The 23,033-nt window shown below is 33.4% G+C and overlaps 1 protein-coding gene and 1 long non-coding RNA gene across 3 annotated transcripts in view; one reads left to right on the top strand and one right to left on the bottom strand.

Annotated features, from left to right (window-relative positions):
• Window positions 1–23,033, top strand: part of EEA1 (early endosome antigen 1) — a 137,257-nt gene that overhangs the window by 36,482 nt on the left and 77,742 nt on the right. For both annotated transcript variants that reach the window (XM_081309177.1, XM_081309176.1), the window contains exons 2-5: window positions 5,654–5,746; window positions 14,262–14,389; window positions 19,421–19,475; window positions 19,587–19,652. In XM_081309177.1, the coding sequence (XP_081165303.1) occupies window positions 5,654–5,746; window positions 14,262–14,389; window positions 19,421–19,475; window positions 19,587–19,652 (342 nt within the window). The remainder of the gene's footprint in view (window positions 1–5,653; window positions 5,747–14,261; window positions 14,390–19,420; window positions 19,476–19,586; window positions 19,653–23,033) is intronic.
• Window positions 1,424–14,376, bottom strand: LOC308657463. The gene is made up of 4 exons (XR_014023934.1): window positions 14,241–14,376; window positions 5,311–5,360; window positions 1,761–1,931; window positions 1,424–1,663 (listed from the first exon to the last, which is right to left on the bottom strand). It is a non-coding gene; the product is annotated as an uncharacterized lncRNA (long non-coding RNA).

Raw genomic sequence — 23,033 nt, 5'->3', positions numbered from 1 at the left:
GCCAGCTTGGGCAACTTAGTGAGACTGTGTCACAAAATAAAAATACGTGCTGGGGATGTAGCAGTGGTAAAGTGCCCTTGGGTTCAATTGTCAGTACTGGGGAAAAACCAAAACCCCAAACAAAAACTTGCAAAAGGGTATTTTTTTTTTAAGAGAGAGTGAGAGAGGGAGAGAATTTTAATATTTATTTTTTAGTTATCAGCGGACACAACATCTTTGTTTGTATTTTTGATGGTGGTAATAAGGTTATTTATGTATAAGTACAATATTTCTTTTAATTCTCTACTTCCTTTCAGGCAGGGTAAATCTCAGGTAAAAAGCCACCTGGAATCTGGAAAAAGAATAAATATTTGGGCAAAATATAGCTTTTGTTTTTAGTATCTTTAGGGATTGGGTCACTAGCTTTTAAAACTGTTTTAGTGTGATGCTGCCCAAATGTTAATGAGTCAAATGTAACAATTTTCTATATTTATTGTTTATTTTATTTTATTTTTTGGTATAGGCAACTGACCTAGGAGCACTCTACCACTGACTATATTTTCAGCCCTTTTTATTTTTTGTTTTGAAACGGGGTGTCATTAAGTTGCCCAGATTGGCCTCAAACTAGAAGTCCTCCTGCCTCAGTCTCTTGAGTCACTGGAATTACAGGCATGCATCACCACACCGGGCTGCAACAATTCCTTTTTAACCTTTTCATTGTTCATTCTTTGCCACATTCATGTGTAGAAAGTTTTGGAAAGTTAGATTTTTGGGAAAACTTAAAAAGGATGTGGAAACCAAGGCCTGTTCTTCTATACTTCACCAGGAAATCTGTGATACCCTAGATTAAGAACAAAAACCTTAGGATACTATTTCTGAAGGCTATTGAACTCCTGTAGATAAATCCAGAGTAGGAGAAATCTTGGATCTATGTACCTTTTTGTGTCCATGGTAACTAAGGATACATCATTGGAAAGAGTCAGGGTACCTCTTCCTTTTTCATTTGACTCTTGTTTCTTTTGTTCTAAGTTTCTTTTTTCTGTAAAGCTGGTTTGAGGTCAGCATAATGGATTAAAACAACAACAATAATGAAAAGCCTATCAGTGCAGAGGCTAGGAATCTCCAATTTCCTTCACCCAGATATGTTCCTGGAGACTTGGACCTATCACCAAATACTCAAGATATAAAGGATAAATTCCACCAATGGGACAATGATCCTCTGAAGTATGGAATCATCATCAGAGACATTGGAAGGGACACCTGAGAGTCCTGTGGTTGAGGCTTTACAAGATCCTGTTGTGCCTTTAGTCTGCAGAAGAAAGCTAGACCCATTTCCCCAAAGCATAAGTACCCTAAGAAGATAATAAGGACAAAGAGAATAAAAAATGAGAAAGTGGGGGGCCCACTGCCCTCTTCCTGATCCAAATTGTTCTAACACCTTTAGTACCTCCACAAGTGAAGATGAGACTATAGGTTAAAAAGCTGACCTACTTAGTGCCCAGGAAGATGGTCCTGATAGATTTCAGAGTCACAGGACGAGGGTGCCTGTTTTGCCTCAGGAATGTTGGATCCAGGTCTGAGGCCCAGGAGACTAGGTCCTCTTTTCTTGTAGTGTTGTTCTTGGTGTAACCACCATTTTGCTTCGGTCCATTCCTAATCTGTGTTTGCCAGACCTTCTCAAGGTCTAGGAGAAAGGGCAGGAGAAAGGGCAGCACAACCAAGCTAAGGGCAGGAGGTCTGACCTGCTCAGGGGTTTGTGCAAAACCAAAGTGCAAACTCACCAAAGCTGGTAGGAAGTTCAAGTTTAATTTCATACTTTTCTCTGAATGTTGCTTTTCCCATTCGTTGAGTTCTTGTCTGTCAAAGAGATAGAGAGCTGTTTTTATGCTGAGATCCTCAAGCCTAAAGACGTATGAGATCTTCAACTCCAAAGAAGTAAGAGATCCTTAAGTCTAAAGAAGTAAAAAGAGTAAATTTGAGGCTTTTTTTTTTTTTTTTTTTTGTACTGAGGATTGAACCCAGAGGTGTTTTACCACTGAACCACATCCCTAGTCTCATGAGTTATTTAGGGTTTCCCTAAGCTGCTGAGACTGGTCTCGAATTTGTGATCCTCCTCTATTGCATTTAACTTTCCCTAGTATCTCTTGATATTGACAACCAAAAGGAGAATGACTCTTCAGGTACAGCTCCTTTTTAAAAAATTTTTATTTTATTTTATTTTTTTAACTTTTGGCTAGAAAGGCAATTGAATTCTTCATCTTCAGTGCCCTTTCTGAATTCTTCCACTTTCAACTTGATTTGGATAAGCCTCAGGGTATGGTAGCAGCAACTATTCATGGACAAGTTATAGAGATTACCTCCATCTTTAGCTAATGTTTCGTTGGTAACCTTTTTTGTCATTTCTTAGTAGGGTACCTGTCCCTTCTGAAATGTGTCTTTGGGGTTCTCTATCCATATGTGTTAGAAAGTTATGTAAGATGAAGGTGCTTCCTTGTCAGTCTTTAGTCCAACTCTCACAGAACTCAGAGTTCTGAGAATCCTAAAGAAGAAGTAAGTACAGGTTGGATATCCCTTGTTGGAAATCCTTGGGATTGCAAGTGTTTTAGATTATTATCTTTTGGATTTGTATATATGTAAAAATATCTCTTGGGAATGGGACCCAAGTCTAAAATGCATTTATGTTTTATCTCCACCTTCTGTAGTAGCCTAAAATTTTATATAATATTTTAAATATTGTGTATGAAAATCCAGAGAAAATTTTTTACTTCTTAAATCATGTTGGTGCTCAAAAAGTTTCAGATTTTGGAGCATTTTAGATTGGGAATGTTCAACCTCCACTTTAAAAGAAGTTCAAGGTCATTTAATTTCTCCCTTGTTATCTTGGCATGCTTAGTTCATCTTCTCTCTTCCCAGGATATAAAATAAGTATTTAAATTAATCTTATATCCTCCTTTGAAGGGAGTATGTTTAAAAAGAGTTTGGGTTTCCTTGTCACTTTAATTACCTGCTGTTATTTTCTACTCTTCCCAATTTCTCAATTTATAAAAGACTAAGTAGAAAATATAAATAAATGTGCAAAATATCTTCCTCAGGAAATAAAATTAAAGGCATGTGGATTGTCCAATTTACTTATAAATATAAAACTTTTTAAATATTGAAATAATTTGTGATTTAATTTCTGAAAAGAAAGTATAGCAAAACAAAAATGGAAAGCCCAAACCTCATAACCCTTATAATCTTGTTTCACTATAGATATCATTATTTGCATTTTGGAACTTTACTTACTGGTCCTTTACCCAACTGCCTCGCTGATACTGGGGATTGAACCCTGACCTATATTCCCCATCTCATTTTTTGGTACCAGGGATTGAACCCAGGGGGTGCTTAACCACTGAGCCACATCCCCAGCCCGATTTTGTATTTTATTTAGAGACAGGGTCTTGCTGAGTTGCTTAAGGCCTCACTAAGTTTCTGAGGCTGGCTTTGAATTCACTATCTTCCTGCCTCAGCCTCCCAAGCTGCTGGGATTACAGGTGTGAGTCACTGCACCTGGCCTCCATCTCTTTTTTTAATATGGATTTTAAAAATTATTTTTTGAGGCAAGGTCTTATTAATAAATTACCCAGACTGTCTTCAAACTTGTAATCCTGCTTCAGCCTCTCAAGTAGCTGGAACTACAGGCATGCTATACCAAATGTGACAAGTCTTATTTTTTTATACAAACAGTTTTTAATGTAACTATAGCATGCATATTTTCTTTTTAATGTAATTTTAGTAATCATTAATTGATCAATTTAAAATAGTATCAGCTCATAACTATTTGGCATTTAGGTTGACTCTTTAATGGTGATATGCAGGGTGCTTGTGTGTTGAGGCACATGTATAATGAGTTGTTCTCAATCTTGGGTGCCTGAGGTGCATTTCAGTGGAGATGGATGTCTAGCAGAGAAGCAGTATATATCAGTGATTAAGAACCACATTGCTAGAATTAAGTCAGGTGTGGTGGCGCACACCTGTAATCCCAGTGGCTTGCTGAGGCAGGAGGATCTGGAGTTCAAAGCCAGTCTCAGCAACAGTGAGGTGCCAAGCAACTCACTGAGACCCTGTCTTTAAATAAAATATAAAATAGGGCTGGGGATGTGACTCAGTGGTTGAGTGCCCCTGAGTTCAATCCCTGTTACCAGTCATTGTCCCGTCCCGTCCCCACCACCACCAAAGAACCGCATTGATAGAATTAAAAACTCTTTCTTACATTTATTAGCCACATGACCATATGACTTTGGGAAATCTCTATGCTTTTTTTTAAAATATATTTTTTATTTGTAGATGGATACACTATCTTTATTTAATTTATTTTTATGTGGTGCTGGGGATCAAACCCAGTGCCTCATGCTGTGAGGCAAGTGCTTCTACCATTGAGCCACAACCCCAGCCCCAGTCTCTATGCTTTTGTTTTCCCATGTGTAAAGTAATAATCATGCTAACATGTAATATGTATTTTTTTTGGGGGGGTACCAGGGATTGAACACAGGACTCTCAACCACTGAGCCACATCCCTAGCCCTATTTTGTATTTTTTTAGAGACAGGGTCTCACTAAGTTACTTAATGCTTTGCTTTTGTTAAGGCTGGCTTTGAACTTGTGATCCTCCTGTCTCAGCTTCCTGAGCTGCTGGGATGACAGGTGTGCATTCCACACCTGGCTGTAACATATATTTTTAAAAAAATATATGTTTTATATGTTGATGAACCTTAATTTTATTCATTTATTTATACGTGGTGCTGAGAATCGAACCCAGTGCCTCACACATGTTAAGCAAGTGTTCTACCACTGAGCCATGACCCTGGCCCTGTACATGTATTTTTGATGAGGATTATTGATTCGGTTCTTGTGCAATGGGTCTCTTCTTAGGCATGTTTTAACTAGATGTAAAATTCACTTAAAATAACAGCTAGGTATTAAAAAAAGATAATGCTAGATGATAAATGCTAGTAGGAGGGAAAAAAAAGATATTTTAATGCTCCAAAATGTGTCTTGGTGGTGCCATATCAAGTATTAGAGATACACTGGTACTGGATGACCTGAGTGGTAGGTGAATGGGTGGCTAGATATTTGGGGCTGTTTTTTTTTTTTTTTTAAGCACTCCTCAAATAATTGTAGTTTGAGTTTGTGTTGTAAAGAGAATATTGCAAGAGGAATCAGAAGATCAGCATTTTAGTTCGGCTTTTTTTTCTGTTTTTTATTGTAGTTGTTGTTATCAGTGTAATCATTAAGAAGTTACTTAGCTGCTTTAAATTTGTTTTCTCCTCTGTAGAGATAACATATGTCTTACCTTTCTAAGAGATGTTATAATGATTAACTTTCCTCAGACCAAAAAAGAACCTAAAACAAAACAAACAAAACAAAACAAAAACTGAATGTTTGTGGGAGTGGATTGAAGCCTATAAAACATTATATTCAAAAGTAAACTTTATAAACTTAAAAGACAAAAAATGAATATAGATCTTAATACACATGGTATTAGACATGGTCTTCCATAAAAGATACTGTTAATTCTGTTTGGTATTATTTTGAAGACAGCTACTATTCTTTATATGAAAAGGTTTATATTATTACATGGCTTTGAATGTGTTGTTAATATCTGCTTTGGTTTCTTCCTCTCCTCTTTGTTTCAGACTCCTGGGAGAGTTGGCTCTCAAGGTTCTGATTTAGATTCATCAGCAACTCCTATAAACACAGTGGATGTCAATAATGAAAGCTCTTCAGAGGTATGAAAATGGCAATACAATTCACTATTATTCAAGGGAAAATTAGCAAATATTTGTAGTACAGATTGATGACTTGTCTGTGTAGGAAGAGTTCTACAAATTAGAATGTGACAATGTGACTTTTTTTTGTTTTTAGAATGTGACTTTTGAATCATAGATATATACCTGTGTTTAGTTGAGGTTGAGAAAATATATGTTAAGACTTTGAAAAATAATATTGGCAATTTGTCTTTCATGCTGATGTCATCTCAATTAAATGAATTAATTTTAGTCTGTTTATAAAGAACTGCTGGTTCATTCATGTCTCTTTGTGTATGTGTGTTGTCAAGAAGTATTTAGCTAATGAAAAAGTAGGTATTTGTAAAGCTTACAATTATTTTGTTTTCACTTATGGCTTTGTAAGAATTTTGATAGCTTTATTAAGAAACTAGTGGAAAATATACCTTTTTAAAAAGATAACCTCAATTTAAAAAATTTAGTCCCTGTGATTTCATTTATTATTTTTATTTTAAATAAATAAGCAATATTTGTTTATTATAGAAAAAGGAGAGAGGAAAGAGAACTCAGAAGTTACCCCTGCCACCAACAGATCAACACACTCACTATTTGCTCTGATAGTTTTTGTCTGTTACTCCTTCTGTGCCTAGTTAAAACCTCCATCCAGACTCTTTGTTCTGTCCTTTTCCACTTGGTTGTCTAGTCTTTCTATCTCATGTGTGTTTCTGGGTTTGTCTTTCTCTCTGTCATATCTCTGTTTTGTTTCTCTGATCATCTATTTTTATGTATATGTATAGTAACCATAATAAGATTTTTAGGAGTGTGAGAGTAAGAAAAGCGTCACTTGAATTTTATTAACAGCAAGTTTAAGTTTTTTTTTTTTTTTTTTTTTGTGGTGCTGGTGATTGAACCTAGGGCCTTGCACACACTAGGCAAAGTGCTATACTTTTGAGTTATATCCCCAACTCTTTTAAGAAAAAATTTCCAAACTATATTGATGATATGATGGCCTTAAAGTGTTCAGTTTTGTTCCAGGAAAGAATTATAACTGTTAACTTCAGTCAGATCAAAAAAGAACCTAAAACCCAACCCAACCCAACTTAACCCAACTCAACCCAACCCCCCAAAACCAAAAAGAGCATTTCCAATGAGTATTGCTATCAAGCAGCACTTGGCTTGGTAGTACTGTTGTATTGTCTTAGTAGGGATGTTTTCCTACTTTTTGAGATAGTTATTTTGTACCTTCTTTATCCTCAAGTTTCCTAGGTCTTTTACTCTCTTCTTACCTTCCCCCAGGTATCTTCATAACATCAAGAAAATAGGAACCATAAGATAAATCTCCTTGTTTTATCGATAAAACTATCCTTTCTTATTTTAGTTCATAGAAGGCAGTTCCCTTTGCCTATCAGATTTTATTCTTTTCCCTAGTGCTCTGGATTCCATTCTTATCCCCCACCCCCCATCATTCTATTCTATCTCGTTCTTATCATCTCTCTTCTGCCAATTTAGCTTTTAGCTTGTACTGTGAATTATTCCTATCAGCTTACAGTGTTCTATCAGCATATCTATCAGCATATATATGTTCAGTACAATACATATGAAACAAGACAAGACTACTAAAAAAATAAAAAGTGGAAAAAACAAAACAAAACACAAAACCCTTCCTTTGACCTGAAATTCCCTTTTCATTTGCTTCAGAGCCAAACTTTGCTAATACATTATTTATAGTCACAGTTTTCATGTCCTTTCTTAGATCTTTTATCTTTTTTTTCTGAATTAGAGCTTTTGTCATTGTGCTAATAATAATGGAAAGACATTAGCTTTCTTTTGACTAGTATTTTGAATAACTTTTTTTATCTTTCCATTTTCAATATTTTTTGCCCTTCCCTTTTTGGATTTCTCTTCTTCTTTTTTTTTTTATTAGCAGCATATAACTTGTCCTTTAACTGGGAGAACCCACTTGAGTTGTTTTGTTATTGATGTGTTTTGATTTAGTTTTAATTTTTTTTTCAATACTGGGAATTGAATTCAGAGCCTTGTGCACGCTAAGCAAGTGCTGCACCATTGAGCTACATCCCTAGCTCTTTGTATTTTTTTTTTTTTTTAATTTTGAGGCAGGGTCTTGCTAAGTTTCCTAGGCTGGCCTTGAACTTGTTATACTCCTGCCTCTGTCTCTCCAGTAGCTGGGATTACAGGTGTACATCACATGTCTGGCATCTTACTATTCTTATCTCACAAAACCTTAAGCCATGGGGTCAGTGTAATAGCCCATATTTTTAAAAGATAAACATTGTTAGGTATAGGCAATTTGAGAAATTTTTTTAAAATGGTTTACTTGATTCAGAAAATTTGAAGGAATGATCATCTTCTGAGTATTAGATATGGAAAAAAATGGGATCTTGGGCTACTAGAATATGGTAAAGACTGAAAATTGCTTTCATCAAAAGGATTTCTTTGTTGAGAACATTGTGTCATAAAAAGATATTTGTTGTATCTGCCAGTAATTTCTTGATCTAAAATAAAAAATAAAAGCTAACTTGCTAGTAGGTCTCAGATAAGTAAGTAACAAAGTATCATAAACAAAATGAATTTTAAAATTTTTTAAAGTGCCATAAACAAAATAATAATCCAACCATAAAAACTGGCTACCATAACAAAAAAGAAAAAAAAAGAACCAATGAAAGTTTAGAGTGTGAGGATGGAAACTAATTATAGAAGTCCTTCTTTGGATAGATCTTTTACCTTTTGTACAGTTAATGCTTGGGAGTTTCCCTTGTATATACCAAAGAGAGATGCTCATTATTTCTCCTATTTTATCTATTTGTGTTGTTTGTTTTATATGTTTAAAAAAGAAAACTTTTAATGTAATCCTTCTAAAAGTTGTTATTTCACAGGGTTTCATCTGCCCATTATGTATGAAAAGATGTATAACTGCTATTGATTTGTCGGAGCATTACCAGAAAGTGCACGCTGAAAATGAAACAAGAGGACAGGAACTTCTTAATGACTCAAGTGTTACTGTGGGTCCTGTATATTTTGTTTTAGCAGCTTGGTTATGGGTTGCTTAAAATAGCTTTGTTTTTCCCTGCCTAGGTGTTGGTTCCTTTTTATGCTTCAAGGGGATATGAATTGCTTTAATTATGCATGCTTAAAGGAAGATTCTATAAAGAAAAGAGCTCTCTTGGGTAGTCTGCTTGTTTTTTCCTACTGTTTGCATCTGTCTTTTTGTGAGCTTATAAATAAATATAAAAGTTTAATATTTTGGCATGAATTTTGCAATGAAATTGACATATAAAGTGAATATTATTTCAACATTTATAAATTATCTTTATTATTTTGTTAGTATTTTATTAATGAATCATTAAAATGTTTTAGGTTAAAACACTCACTCTTCATTGAAAGAATACTTTGCATATGAACAGTCATTGTCTCTATTTGGGAAAATATACAGGAAAATATAAATCTGAGTCTAAGACTTTCTCAATCTTTGTTTTAACTCTCCACACTTAAGGGAGGTAACAGAATGATACCCTCTCATCAGTAACAGTAGATCATCCAAAGAATACTTTTCAGTAGTGTGGTGCTGGTGCACATTCTAAGGCTGAGGATGGGAGCAAGTGAGGTGGAGGAATTAGGCTGGAAGGAATTTCTCAGATGATCCCGATATATCTGTCTCCTTTGAAAATCACTATGTTAATATAAAAATTGTAAAAGCAGAGAAACTGCTTTTTGATTATTTTACAAATCTTATAAAAGAATGAAAGACCATGAAAGACTAAAATACCTGATTTCTTATCTATCTATCTATCTATCTATCTATCTATCTATCTATCTATCTATTAGTTCTAGTCAGTTTTACATGACAGCAGAAAGCTCTTTTGACAAATGGAGCAGAATTTTTTAATTCTCTGGTTGTGCATGAATGAGAGTCACACCATTTGTGCAATCATACATGTACCTAGGGTAGTGATGTCTGTCTCATTTCACTGTCTTTCCTACCCTGCCCCCCTCCACTTTGCCCCATCCAAAGTTCCTCCACTTATCCCATGTTCCCCTCCTATGTATTAGCATCCACTTATCAGAGAAAACATTCAGTCTCTGATTTTTGAGATTAACTTATTTTGCTTAGCATGATATTCTTCAACTCCATCCATTTACCTGCAAATGTCATAATTTTATTCTCTTTTAATAGTGAATAATATTCTATCGTGTATATGTACCACAGTTTCTTTATCCATTCATCTATCGAAGGGCATCTAGGTTGCTTCCACAGTTTAGCAACTGTGAATTGTGCTGCTATAAACATTGGAGTGGCTGCATCACTGTAGTATACTGTTTTTAAGTCTTTAGGACTAATACCTGATTTCTGACCCTGTTTTCCAGGTACAGTAATATACTCAGGTACCTCTTGACCCCAAGTGGGGATAGTGGGGAACCTACCTTCAAATTTACCAATAAGAGGAAGAAGAGAAAAACATTTTTTGGGGGATTAAAATATTTCTTATCATATTGGTTTTTAAGCACATTCTCCAAGTATGTTATGTGATAGTTGTATGTCTTTTGGCATAAATGTTACACATATGGCATGGATAGTAGTACACAGGTTGTTGTCTTCAAAAATGCCAACCAGATAGGTCTCACTTTTCTCCTGCAGAGCATCAGTAGCTTTGCCCTAGAAGTGCAGATCTGTTTTGAAATCCTTGAAATCCTGAAACATTTCTTGCACCAGACTCTGGAAGGAGAGTTTGCAAATTAGAAGTTCAGTGGAATTCTGAAAAGTCTCATTTTACAGAGTGCCACAGTACCAGGCCTGTGTTGATGAGATTTCTTCAGCCCTCCAATAGAGGGTGCATTCTTGGGAGCAAGTTTTATAGCCAGTTGTTGCCTGGGTGCTTTTCTACTGGTTGATTTGTGCGCAGTCTGCCTTGTAGAAGCCCTGATATGAAGTCCCCCTTCTTATTCCCTTTCCTTTTTGTTTGAAGCTCATGAACTAGAGGACATACTGGCCTTGGAGAATGAAGGCCTGTTCTTAGAAGGTTTGTAATCTGTAATCTTTTAAAGATCTTCTGCTTTTTCACCAAGTTTGGAATTGCCAGGTTCATGCATACTTAAGTAAACAAATATACAATGTAGAAAATACATATTATGCTGAAGGCATTATCTTAGCCATTAGGGAAATATAGATGAAAAGATCCAATGTGTTGTGTATTAGAGTGAAGGAATTTGACAAGCTAATGGCTGCCAGAGAAAAAAGCAATATATGCAAAAGACACAGAAATTTGTGATACCATGGTGAGTGCAGGGAAACTCAGGTACTTTAGTATTGTTAAAGCATATTGTATAGATTGAGAGGTATCTAGATTTTAGACTGCAAATGTCAATTAGGAGAATGATCATGCAGGTACTTGTATGCCATATTGATGGTAAAGATTAGTGAATAATATTGAAGAATCTATTTTAGAAAGATTCCTCTGACAGCTGGGTGGAAAATTCATTAGGGAGAAGGGAGACTAGGTTTAGTAGCACTTTCTGGAATGTTATTGCAATAGTGTTGACAAGAGATAATGAGTGTCTGAACAAGGCCAACTGCAGTAAGCATTGAAATGAAAAAATGGGAAAGAGGAATGTTTAGGCTTAGCATTTTATTAGAAATGAGACAGAAGAGTAGTTCAGCATGATTTTTAGTTCAGTTGAAAGTTGGTGTTAGTGAGAAGAGGAGGTTTGGGAAATGAGTTGAATCTTTTGATTTATTGTATTGAGTGCCTATGAGATGCAGATAGAGCTTGTATGTTGTTGGATATATAGAGCCAGAAAACTTCTATGAAAGGTTCTTGGCTAGCTATATGAATTTGGAAGTCATTAGCATATAAGTGATAGCCAGAATCACTTGCATTTATATACAGGGAGAATGTTAATTCAGAAGATGGAAGGACAATGAGAGTGCCTTTTAAATGAGATGATCTTTTAAAAAAATCCAAAAAACAAAACACACACACAATGCTTTATTTATTTTATGTGATACTGACAATCAAACCCAGTACCTCAAGCATGGGAGGCACACCCTCCACCACTGAGCCATACAACCCCATCCCTGGGAATGGTGATCTTTAAGGGGATTTTTTTTTTTTAATAGACTAAAAAAGAGAGGGCTGGGGGTTTAGCTTAGTGGCAGAATGCTTGTCTAGCATATCTAGGCCCTGGGTTCAGTCTCCAGTACTGCAGAAAACAAAACAAAACAAAACACCATACAATGACGAGAAGATGACTATTTCTATAGGTAAAAGCTGAACATTCCCATGAAACAAAGCTTTCTATAGACCTTCACGGTCAGAATGTATTTACTTGTTGCTTACTTGTATTCACTTGTTGAATATACTGGAACACCACCCTCACATAAATTCTATTTTAGCTTCCGAAAGAGAAGCATTTTAGAATTGTATACTTGATGAAAGCAAAATAAGTTTATTTCTTGTCACCGTGATTTAGCAGAATCATATCTGTAATAAAGTCACTGGTTTTTGCTAATCACTATTTCAACTTTAATTCAGTGAATGAACCTAAATATTTAGCTTATGATATACTCCTGCAAAATAGATTGGATGAGGATATTTTTGAGAATTGGGGTGAAAAATAGTCTGCTTATGGACTCTTGGAAGTTTTCAGAACTATTATAATTTTTTTTTTTTAAATAAGAGTGTGGAGTTAGCCCTCCTCAAACCCCTTAGTGTGGACAGTGTGTGTGCAAAAAATATAGGAAACTATTTCTTTATTATCTTTAAAAAGTTTTGAATGCAGTTAATTTAAAGAGAAATTTAAGGTTGAAAAATTTCTATTGTATATTGAAAAATATATAGAAAAATTTCTATTGTATATTGTATATTGGATTAAATTTCTATTGTATATTGGATTAATATTGGGTAATATTTGGAATACTAAAAATATGAAAGATGTAGAAGTCAAGTGAATAATTTTCTATGAAGTCAACAGAAAGTTTGAGAGAAAGTTATTTCGTCCTTGGCTTGGTAATATATTTTGTCATCAGATACCCATAAAATGTAAGCTTTCATGCTGTTTAGTCATTAATTTGATTTCATATAAAGATATTTTTTTCATGTGTATATACTCTGTCTTCTCAGTTCTTTGAAAACTGAGACTCTGTCATTTGTATCTTCCAGTGAAATACTATAAATTGATAAAAAGTATTTGTTGAATAAAGCCACTAGAAAGTTAGCAGATAAAAGAATTTATTTTAAGGAAGTAATTTTTAAGGGTTAAGTTAAGGAGTTCAAGAGATAGTGTAGTATTTGGAAAGAATGTGGAATTTGTCCAGTAAACCTATGAGTACTCTGGTTTCATTAGGTTTGTAACCTTTCAAAGTCCTTTAACTTTCCTGAGATTTCATTTCTTCTTCTATGAAATGGAGGTAATAATACTTATATAATAAAGTCTGGTGGGATTTAAATGAGATTTCATAGGGAAAAATACTTGGCACAATAGTATGGAATCAATAAGGAAAAAAAGTAATCACCTGAACTACAACAAGATATATTTCATACTTGTATAATTATGTCACATTGATTTTACTGTCATGTATAAATAAAAAGAACCAATAACAAAGTAATCATAATTATTACTTATTCTATCCTATATCTTTCATTTAACAACTCTCTATGTGAGTGCTTCTCAAATATTTTTTATGGTAACCACTGTAATAAATGGTCATCACTTTTTGGTCATCATTCAAAACAAAACTTAATAAGATAATATTACCCTTACCACATAAGATAAACTATTCTGTTGTTGAGTATAGCTAAAAATATTATAACCCAGTATATTGATTTCATGATTTATTAATGAATTACAATCCTGAATTTGTAAAACCTGGATCTATATTAGCATCTTTAACATTGTACTGTAGTTGATAGTCTTAACCATATATAATTCTGGAATTAATGATAAGATTTTTATATAACATAGGGCTATCCATTAATTTTAGATTTTTACTGTTTTAATCTTAGGTTAGTAAGGAAATTTACTAACTAAAATAATTCTCTATAATTGTAGATATTTAAACTCTGTGCAAATTATGAATGATTTACTATATTACCTTTTCTTCCCATTAGTGATGATATACTACATCTTAATTTTTTTGGTAGCATTTCTGTAAAGTAGATTAAAGTACATATTATTTTAATAATGGGGATATCTAGAGAGAGAATATATATATTTCAACTAATCTAGATTAGAACAAACTTCTTAGATTAGAATTCAGTGCTCTGGCCATTTAGTTATTCAACCTAAAAGATGGTTGCAAGGATTTATTTTTATTTTTTAAACTTCAACAAGAATATACAGTGACACCATGAATGATACCAGCATTTGGGCTAATACCATAAATTACAACTTAATTAATCTCTCCATTTGTATGAATAAGATATTTGACTTTATTTCATAATATGCAAAATATTATTTTACAAAATTAAAAACCATTTTGTACCTTTTCTGCCTCTTTCTATAGGGCTTCATATGTCCCCAGTGTATGAAATCTCTTGGATCGGCTGATGAACTTTTCGAACACTATCAGGCAGTTCATGATGCTGGTAATGACTCAAGTCATGGAGGAGAGGCCAATCTTGCTTTGAAGCGGTATGGTATGATAGTTGCAAAGTGTAATATTGTTATGGAATGTGCATGTGATATCATTGTTTAGTTATGATTAGTTTCTAAAAATAGTGATGTTGTCATATTATTTAATTTAAATCTGTCCTCAGCATTGCCTTCTCTCTTGTCATTATGACCTATTCAGTCTGTGACCAGCAGCTAGCTAGCTATACCAGCATCTGCAAAATGGTATAGAGGTTATGGCTTTAATGAAGATTCCAAATTAGCAAAAGAAGATTGAGTTATATTTGGTATATTCTGTTCAGTAAAGAATGATATGCTTTGTTTAGATGATTTTATAGTAAGTTGATAAAATAATTTAGGTAAGAATTAAAATTTAGTGAGTCTCTGTCTCTAAATAAAATACGAAAAATAGGGCTGGGGATGTGGCTCAGTGGGTGAGAGAGTTAAATCCCCGATTACCACCCCCTGCCAAAAAAAAAAAAATCCCCTAAACTTTCATTTAAATTTTAAAAATAAATATTTAATCACCAGTATAATGATAAGCACATACACATTATGCTTCTTGGCAATTTTACTTAACCATTTTGAGAACTAAAATTAGACCAAAATATATAGCTACTTAGAATAGCATTCATCAATATGACTTTGTTTTTCTTTTGCTATTGTCTTTTATACCAACTAAGGAATAAGGATCATTTCATTCTACTTGTAAAAAATATTTTTTAAGCTTTTCTTAAAAAAAATTCTTTGTGAATTACACTGATATAACACAAAGAATACTAAACAAAGGAAAAGTATTCTGACTACATAACTTTGTGGTTATTATTAATATACTTTGGTGCTTTTACATGTAAGTTAATGATTTTGGTTGCTATATTTTGTCATTTTGTTAGAAAATAGATAAAATATGTAGTTATATTAAATCACATTATAAATATTTTTATATTTAATATAAATTCAACAGAGTTGCTTTTTTTGGGGGGCGGGGAGGTTAGGTACCAGGGATTGAACTCAGGGGGCACTCAACTACTGAGCCACATCTCCAGCCCTAGTTTGTATTTTTTTAAATTTAGAGACAGGGTCTCCCTGAGTCACTTAATGTCTTGCTTTTGCTGAGGTTGGCTTTGAACTCAAGATCCTCCTGCCTTAGCCTTCTGAGATGCTGGGATTACAGGCATGTACCACACCTGGCTCAGAGTTGCTTTTTCAGCTGTGATTTAGATGAAGTCTAATACTGTACATGAACTTTTTCTTTCTTTAATAGTTCATTACTTCTCATGGCTCTGGGTTGATTGAATGGTTCTTCTGAGTTAAGTGAGGTAGACGTGGCAGGAAGTCAAGAAGGTCCAAAATGACCTCACATGACTGATGGTTGGCGCTGAATATTGGCTGGTGGGAGCTCAGCTGGGGCCAGAGTCCTTAATTTCCTTCATTATGACCTGTCTATGGTTTCTTAAAGTTACAGACGGGCAGTTGGGTTCCAAGAAAGAACATTTTATTATGAAAGAAGTAGAAGCTGCCACTCTTCCTTAGGCCTGATTCAAAACTGTCAGAGCATCAATTCTGCCATATTCTGTAGGTAAAAGTAGTCATAGGGCTAGTTCAGATTCAAGAGGCCAAGAAGTAACCTTCATCTTTCAATGGAGCAGTAGATGTGTCTAGGAATGCAAGAATTCAGTGGTAGTCATCTTTGTAGATTACTGCAACCTTAGCAAAAATTGACTCTGCTAGTTCCTTTTTCTTCTAAACTTCTGAGACAACTTAATATTGTAATAATTCTTTGTTTACCTGTTTTATGTGCTGTTCTTCCTGTATGTCATCCACCTGTGGTAATTTCACATCCATAACTTTCTACTAAACTGCATCTCCAACCTAGAATTATCTCCCAAATTGCCTAGTAGCTGTCTTCCCTTAGATGTCCCCAAAGCATCTCACTGTGACATTTTGAAAACAGTTGATGGCATTTCCTTCTGAACCTGCTTCTTGTGTGCTGTTACTTGTTCTGGTGAATGGCAACATTATTTGTCTACCCAGTTACTAAAGCCAGAAAATTGGGTGTGTTCATTTTTACATACCTGTCCCTGCTCTCCTTCATCATTTTTGTGAAGTGTCTCAAAATTCAATCATTCTTTTTCCTTAACAGGTTTTATATCCTTTTCCATCCTCACTGCTATAACTTATTTTAGGACTTATGTCTCACTGAGAAATATTTTCAGTATATATAGTTGGCTTTAGTTTTGTACCCCTATAATTAATTCTTCAAATTGTTGGAGAATTGTATTCTTAAAATGCAAATTTGATTGTTGTTGCTCTAAAAAGAAACTTTTTCATTACTTATGGGATATATACTGTGTACTTTCCCAGGTTTATCTCTTACCTTATTTCTTGTTCTCTTCTTCCTATACCTCTTAAGTTTTTGGTGAACTGCTACCTTTCCATAACACATTGGGCAGGATATGTAGTTCACATGACTTAAGTGGGTCACATAACCTTTTTTGCTTTAAAGCTGTTTATCAGTTTACATGTAAATTACATTAGTATTGATAAAATACTAAAACCTGATACATTAATGTATTAAATGTATATATAGTTGATATATGCATAGTACCAAATTTAAATGGTTCAAGAAGTCCTAAGATGAAAATTAAGCCCTTGTACCCCTTTTCCCAGTTCTCTTATTCAGTTTCTTTTATATTCTTCCAGACAGAGTCTATACATATGCTTATATCTATGTACATATGAATAAATATATGTATATAAATAAATATCTTTACATAAAAAGTAGAGGTTCTACATTGCACTATACCTTTTGTTTCTCTCTGTCTTATGGATAGAGCCATCTAATTCTTTTTAATGGTAGTATGGAACTTTATCATTCTCCCGTTGATCTAGGATATTTTCAGTGTTTTTGAATTACATATAATGTTGAATTATGTATGGTGGAGATATTATGTGCAGTTTGAATATATATGCAAAATAAATTTCTCAAAGTGGAATTTTTAAATGAAGTTTTCTTTTAAAACTTAGATATTCCCAAATTGTCTTTTGCAGTATTTATTTATTATTATTATATTTATGGTACCGAGAAACTCAGGATATTGTATGTAGTAGGTAAACTCTAAGCTACCTCCCCAGACCTTTCTTTATTTTTATTTTGAAACAGGTTTCACTTGTTGCCCAGGTTGGCCTTGAACTTAAGATCCTTCTGCCTCGTCCTCCTAAGCATCAGGGGTTATAGGTGTGTTCTACTGCATCTAGCTACTAGGGGTTTTGATATGTTACACATTTTGAAAGATTGACTTTTGTTCGTAAATTACTTTAAAAAAATTGTTGAAGTGGTACTTTTAAAAAAGATTAATTGGAGTGACTAGGCCCACAGAATTATTTTTCTTAGTCTTTCATTAAATTTTAACCTGAGCCATTCAGCATATTGATAAAATATCTGAAACCTGATGTATTAATGAGCTTTTTAGAGAGGATTTTGAAATGTAGATATACTTGATACATAGATAGTACAAATACTGTTATTAATTCTTTTATCATTTTAGTTTATGTGTAGAGTTAGAAGATTAGTGAATAATAGAGAAGACTTAAAACACACATATTTACACAACTGTAAGACACTTAAGTCATGTATAAATGACATGTGGTTGACCTGTGGTTTCTGTAAATCACATTATTCATAGAACCACATGAGAGAGAGGGAAGGCTGGCTACACCCATACACACGCACAACTAAACAAACACCAGAGAAATGAAAACAAAAAATACACAGAAAGACAAACTTAAGTCAACAAAAGTAGCAGAAAACTATGATTGGATTTTATTTTGGTAGTCAGAAGATGAAAGACCTCACATCAATGTTTCTCTCCATCAAGGAGCCCTTCTTGAGTCTTCTAGGTGGAAGTGACCACTGTCTGTGAGCTTCTGTTTTTATTTCTATTATATCACACTTACTTGTTTACGTGTTTACTTCCCCCATTAGACTGAACAACTTGAGATTCTAGCACAGACAACAACGCCTGTTGTATAATGAATGAATTCTTTATATATGAATGGCTATAAAGGTAGAGGACTAATTTCTTCATGCTTTATATTTCCTCTGTTGGCAGTTTCCTTCCTTTCTGCTATTAAGCCCTTCTTCACAGATGAGGCTGTCCTTTTTTACCTTTTACTCCCACCCCTATTCTAGCATATAATTCTCTCATCAGTCTATTTCATTATCTTTCACCTTGTTAATATCTTTTACTTGTGTTTGAGTGATCTTGACTTTTCCCATCATTAGAATTGGCCATGTTCTTCTATTTGCTTTAGATTAGAATCAATTCATTTGATATTTCTACTCAACTCCTGTTCCCATTTCAGTTCTTGTATCTTTTATCAGAGCTGCCAATGGTAAGCGGCATGGAGTGAGGAGAGTTGCATTTTCTACTGTTTAAATTCCTACAGGGGAAGATATGTCCTTGACATGAAGAATAATAATCTTAAGTGTGTTTTCTCATGGAATTTCTCTCCTGCATTAGGGCCTAGCATTACGGTTTGCTTCTTTCTCAGAGCCTTGGATGAGGGGAACAGAATGTGAGAAGTGACACTCAAGGAACAGGAATAAGCCAATGTTGCTAGAGCTGAGTAAATGAAGGGGAGAGTTTTAAGACAGGGACTAGATTTTACTGACTTTTATAGACTTTTATAGACTTTCTTAATGACTTTAGATTTCATGCTAACTGCACCAGGAAGCCATTGATACTTATTGTTGGTAAATTAATAGAAGACCTTTTACTTCTGCTTCAGGAATTTGACAATCAGTAATATGATTATTTCCACAAGGAAATATTTTCCCATTTATAAACAATGAGCTTTAGGCATAAAATTATTTTTCTAAGGGATTTATATATTTGTCATTATACATAAATTCTTTTGTAGTTCTTTTTAAAGATTGCAAAACTACTTATTATTATATAAACTACTTATTATTATATAATGAATAGTTGAGAAAACAGGTTATAAAATAAAGGACACTAACTATTAATCCCCCCAACCCCACATATTTAGAGATGATATAACACTACTGAGACAAGAGGTCCAAGATCTACAGGCTTCACTTAAGGTAATAATAAATATGACTCCACTTTGTGTGTGTGTGTGTGTGTGTGTGTGTGTGTGTGTTTCAGTTTAAAAGTCTTTTAAAATTTACTAATTAAAAAATCTTTTTCATTAGGAAGAAAAATGGTACTCAGAAGAATTAAAAAAAGAATTAGAAAAATATCAAGGACTTCAACAGCAAGTAATTGCTTTTTAAATACTTGAAGCATGTTCATTAGTTGTTTATTTTCATTGCTGAAAATTAAGCATAATACATTTTTGTAAGTAAGTGGCCTGATATAAATAGCTTTCTAATTCATTTCTGTGTTTAATAGCCTGCAATATATTCTTTGTATTTCTAATGAATGGAAATAAGAATATGAGAAGTGAAGATGTAACTTCTTAAAGATGTTACTAAGAATAAGTTACCTATGTATCTCTTTTTTTTAAATACCTTTATTTATTTATTTAGTTTAAAAAATATTTTTTAGTTGTCAATGGACCTTTATTTTATTTATTTATATGTGGTGCTGGGAATCAGAACTCAGTGCCTCACACATGCTAGGCAAGTGCTCTACCACTGAGCCATAGCCCCAGGTAATACCTTTATTTTATATGTTTTTATTTATTTTTATTATTTATATTTTTATTTTATTTTATTTATTTTTTTATGTGGTGCCAGGGATTGAACCCAGTGCTTCACGCATGCTAGGCAAGTGCTCTACAACTGAGCCAGAACTCTGGCCCCACCTATGTAACTTTTTTTTATGTTGGGCTTATTTTATTTTTCTGGCAATATACTTAAATGGTTAAAAATATAAGTTCAAACAGTAATGAATCTCCTCCAAGCATTTGTGTTTGTGACAAATGGGAAATAAGTACAATGTCTGTTGAAAGGGAATTTGTTTATATTTTATGTTTGTGAAGATTGATTTAAAACATGAGAAAGTTGTTCTACTAACAACGTTAGGTTTTAAAAAACTGAATAAAGATCTATATGGGTACACACATGCTCATGTACACATACAGTCCTTTGTCAATAGTGGGGATACATTCTGAGAAATGTGTTGTTTGGTGATTTTGTTATTGTGCAAACATAATAAAAGGCACATACACAAGGGCAGGATGGGCTATATGGTATAGCCTATTGCTCTTAGGCTATACACTTATACAGCATGTTGTTGTATTGAATACTGTAAATAATTTTAACAAAATGGCATTTGTGGGGCTGGGGATATAGCTCAGTTGGCAGAATGCTTGCCTCACATGCACAAGGCCATGGGTTCCATCTCTAGCACTACACACACACATACACACAAAAGACATTTGTGTATGTGAACAGAAAAGATATAGTAAAAATATGGAATATGGTATAGAAGATGAATAAAAATATGGAATATGGAATATGGAATAAAAATATGGAATATGAATAGTGATATGTGTATATAGACCCCTTGACTTGTATGAATTGAACTTACAGTACTGAACGTTGCTCTGGTGCGTCAGCAACTAAGTGGCAAGTGAATCTGAAGATCTAGGACATTACTATATACTACTGTTGACTCTGTAAACACTTAGGTCACATTAAAGTTTACAAAAATAATTTTCTTCAATAATACATTAACTTACTGTAACTATTCATTTTGTAAACTTTTTGACTCATATAATAACAGCTTAAAATACAAACACATTGTATTTGTTCTTTATTCTATAAGGCTTTTTTTAAGTTTTAAACTTTTTTAGCCTTTAAACTTTTTTGTTAAAAATGAAGACACAGGTAGCCTTGGCTTAACAGGGGCAGCAGCATCAGTGACACTGTCTTCTATATGTTGTCTCATAGAGAAGGTTCTCAGGGGCAGTGACACATGTGGATCTCTCCTCTCATGTAATAGTGCATTCTTTGGGAATTCTTCCTGAAGGAACTGCTTGGCTCTATATTACTGTATTTTTTTTCCTGCTTGGTTCTATATTACTGTATATGTATATTTTTAAAGTGGAAAGTAGACTCTAAAATGACAACAAAAGTACAGTGTAGTAATTATATAAACTAGTAATAATCACTTATCTTCATTATCAAGTGTTAAGTACTGTATATAATTGTATATACTATACTTTTATAAAACTGGCAGCATAGTAAATTTGTTTATACCAGCATTAAAACAACGCATGGGAAATGCATTGTATTATGATATTACATAACCTACAAAGTCACTAGATGATAAAAAATTTGAGTTCCATTATATTCTTATGGAACCACTGTTATATATATAGTCCATAATTGACTGGCATGTTTTATATGTGACTGTATGTATACTGTATGAATTTAACTACATAACAATAGTACATAGGAAAAGCCAGAAGAAAATCATGGTGGCATCAAAAGCAGTTATTTGTAAGTTGTTTTTAAATGACTTAACAAAATGATTTTTATGCTAAAATTATATTGCTATTATACTACCATTATGGGAAGCATCATAGAATAATGAATTTTTCCAAATTCGTATAAGTGTTTATTTGTCAGAATAAAGTAGACATTCTTCATCAATATTTATAATATTTTCATAAAGTAATAGTAATATCTGTATATATTATCTAAGCATGTTGAGACTTCCAATTAGGTTTTTTTCTTGCCTTTTAGTCTTTGCACTAAGAATTGTCATTTGAACTATGAAAGAGAAACAAATAAGTGACTAACAAAATATCAGTTTTATTACTATTTAAAGGGGTTTTTAGTAATCTAAAATATTTTTACTTACTAATCAAACATGGGATATATTATTTTTTATACCTGAAAAGAGAGAGGAGAATTATTTTACTACATTTGAGATGACTATTATGCAGTTAATAGATTTAAATAAATTTTCCACAGTATAAGATAAAAAATTACCTTGATAGAAAATTTAACTTAGAAAAAATAGCTCATAGTAATCAATATGTATGAATCGAATACATAGGAAAACAAAAAGCTTTACTAGAAAATACCTTATTAAAATCTTTGAGTTGCATGTAATTCTTTGAAGTATGAAAATAATGCCAAGGTAGTATATTATTTTACTCCTAATTCCTGAGGTAACTTAAACTTTAAGGCATATATTCTTTATTTCTGTTTCTTTTTAAAAATGATTTATTAAATTAAAACTATGCTTTTAGAACCTTTCTTTTTTTTCCTTTTTCTTTTTGTGATGCTGGGGATTGAACCCAGGGCCTTATGAAAGCAAGCTATATACCCAGCCCTAAGCACCCCCAACTCCCCTTTTTTTAACCTTTGGGATCAAACCCAGGGCCCTGTGCATGCTAGGCAATTGTTCTACCATTGAGTTATGCCCCCTGCCCCTAAATCCAATATTTTTAGTGATGATAGTTTGATGACATGGCTTATGTTAATTTTCAAATATTATAGATGTTTTATGTGGTTAAAGGAGATGATTTGGTATGATTTCATGAATCAAACATTTTATGGCCATATAAAAATTTTTTTCTTAGGTTCGTAGTGTTTAAAGAGGGGGGAAATATGTCAACACATTTCACAGGAAATAGTAGATGAGATACATTAATCACAGTGAGTAAGATCCTAAATTTTTAA

This window comes from Spermophilus citellus, assembly GCF_964194105.1.
Source record: "Spermophilus citellus genome assembly, chromosome: 10".
NCBI lineage: Eukaryota > Metazoa > Chordata > Mammalia > Rodentia > Sciuridae > Spermophilus > Spermophilus citellus.
The sequence above is the reverse complement of the archived record's forward strand: the minus strand, read 5'-3'. Positions and strand labels throughout refer to the sequence as shown.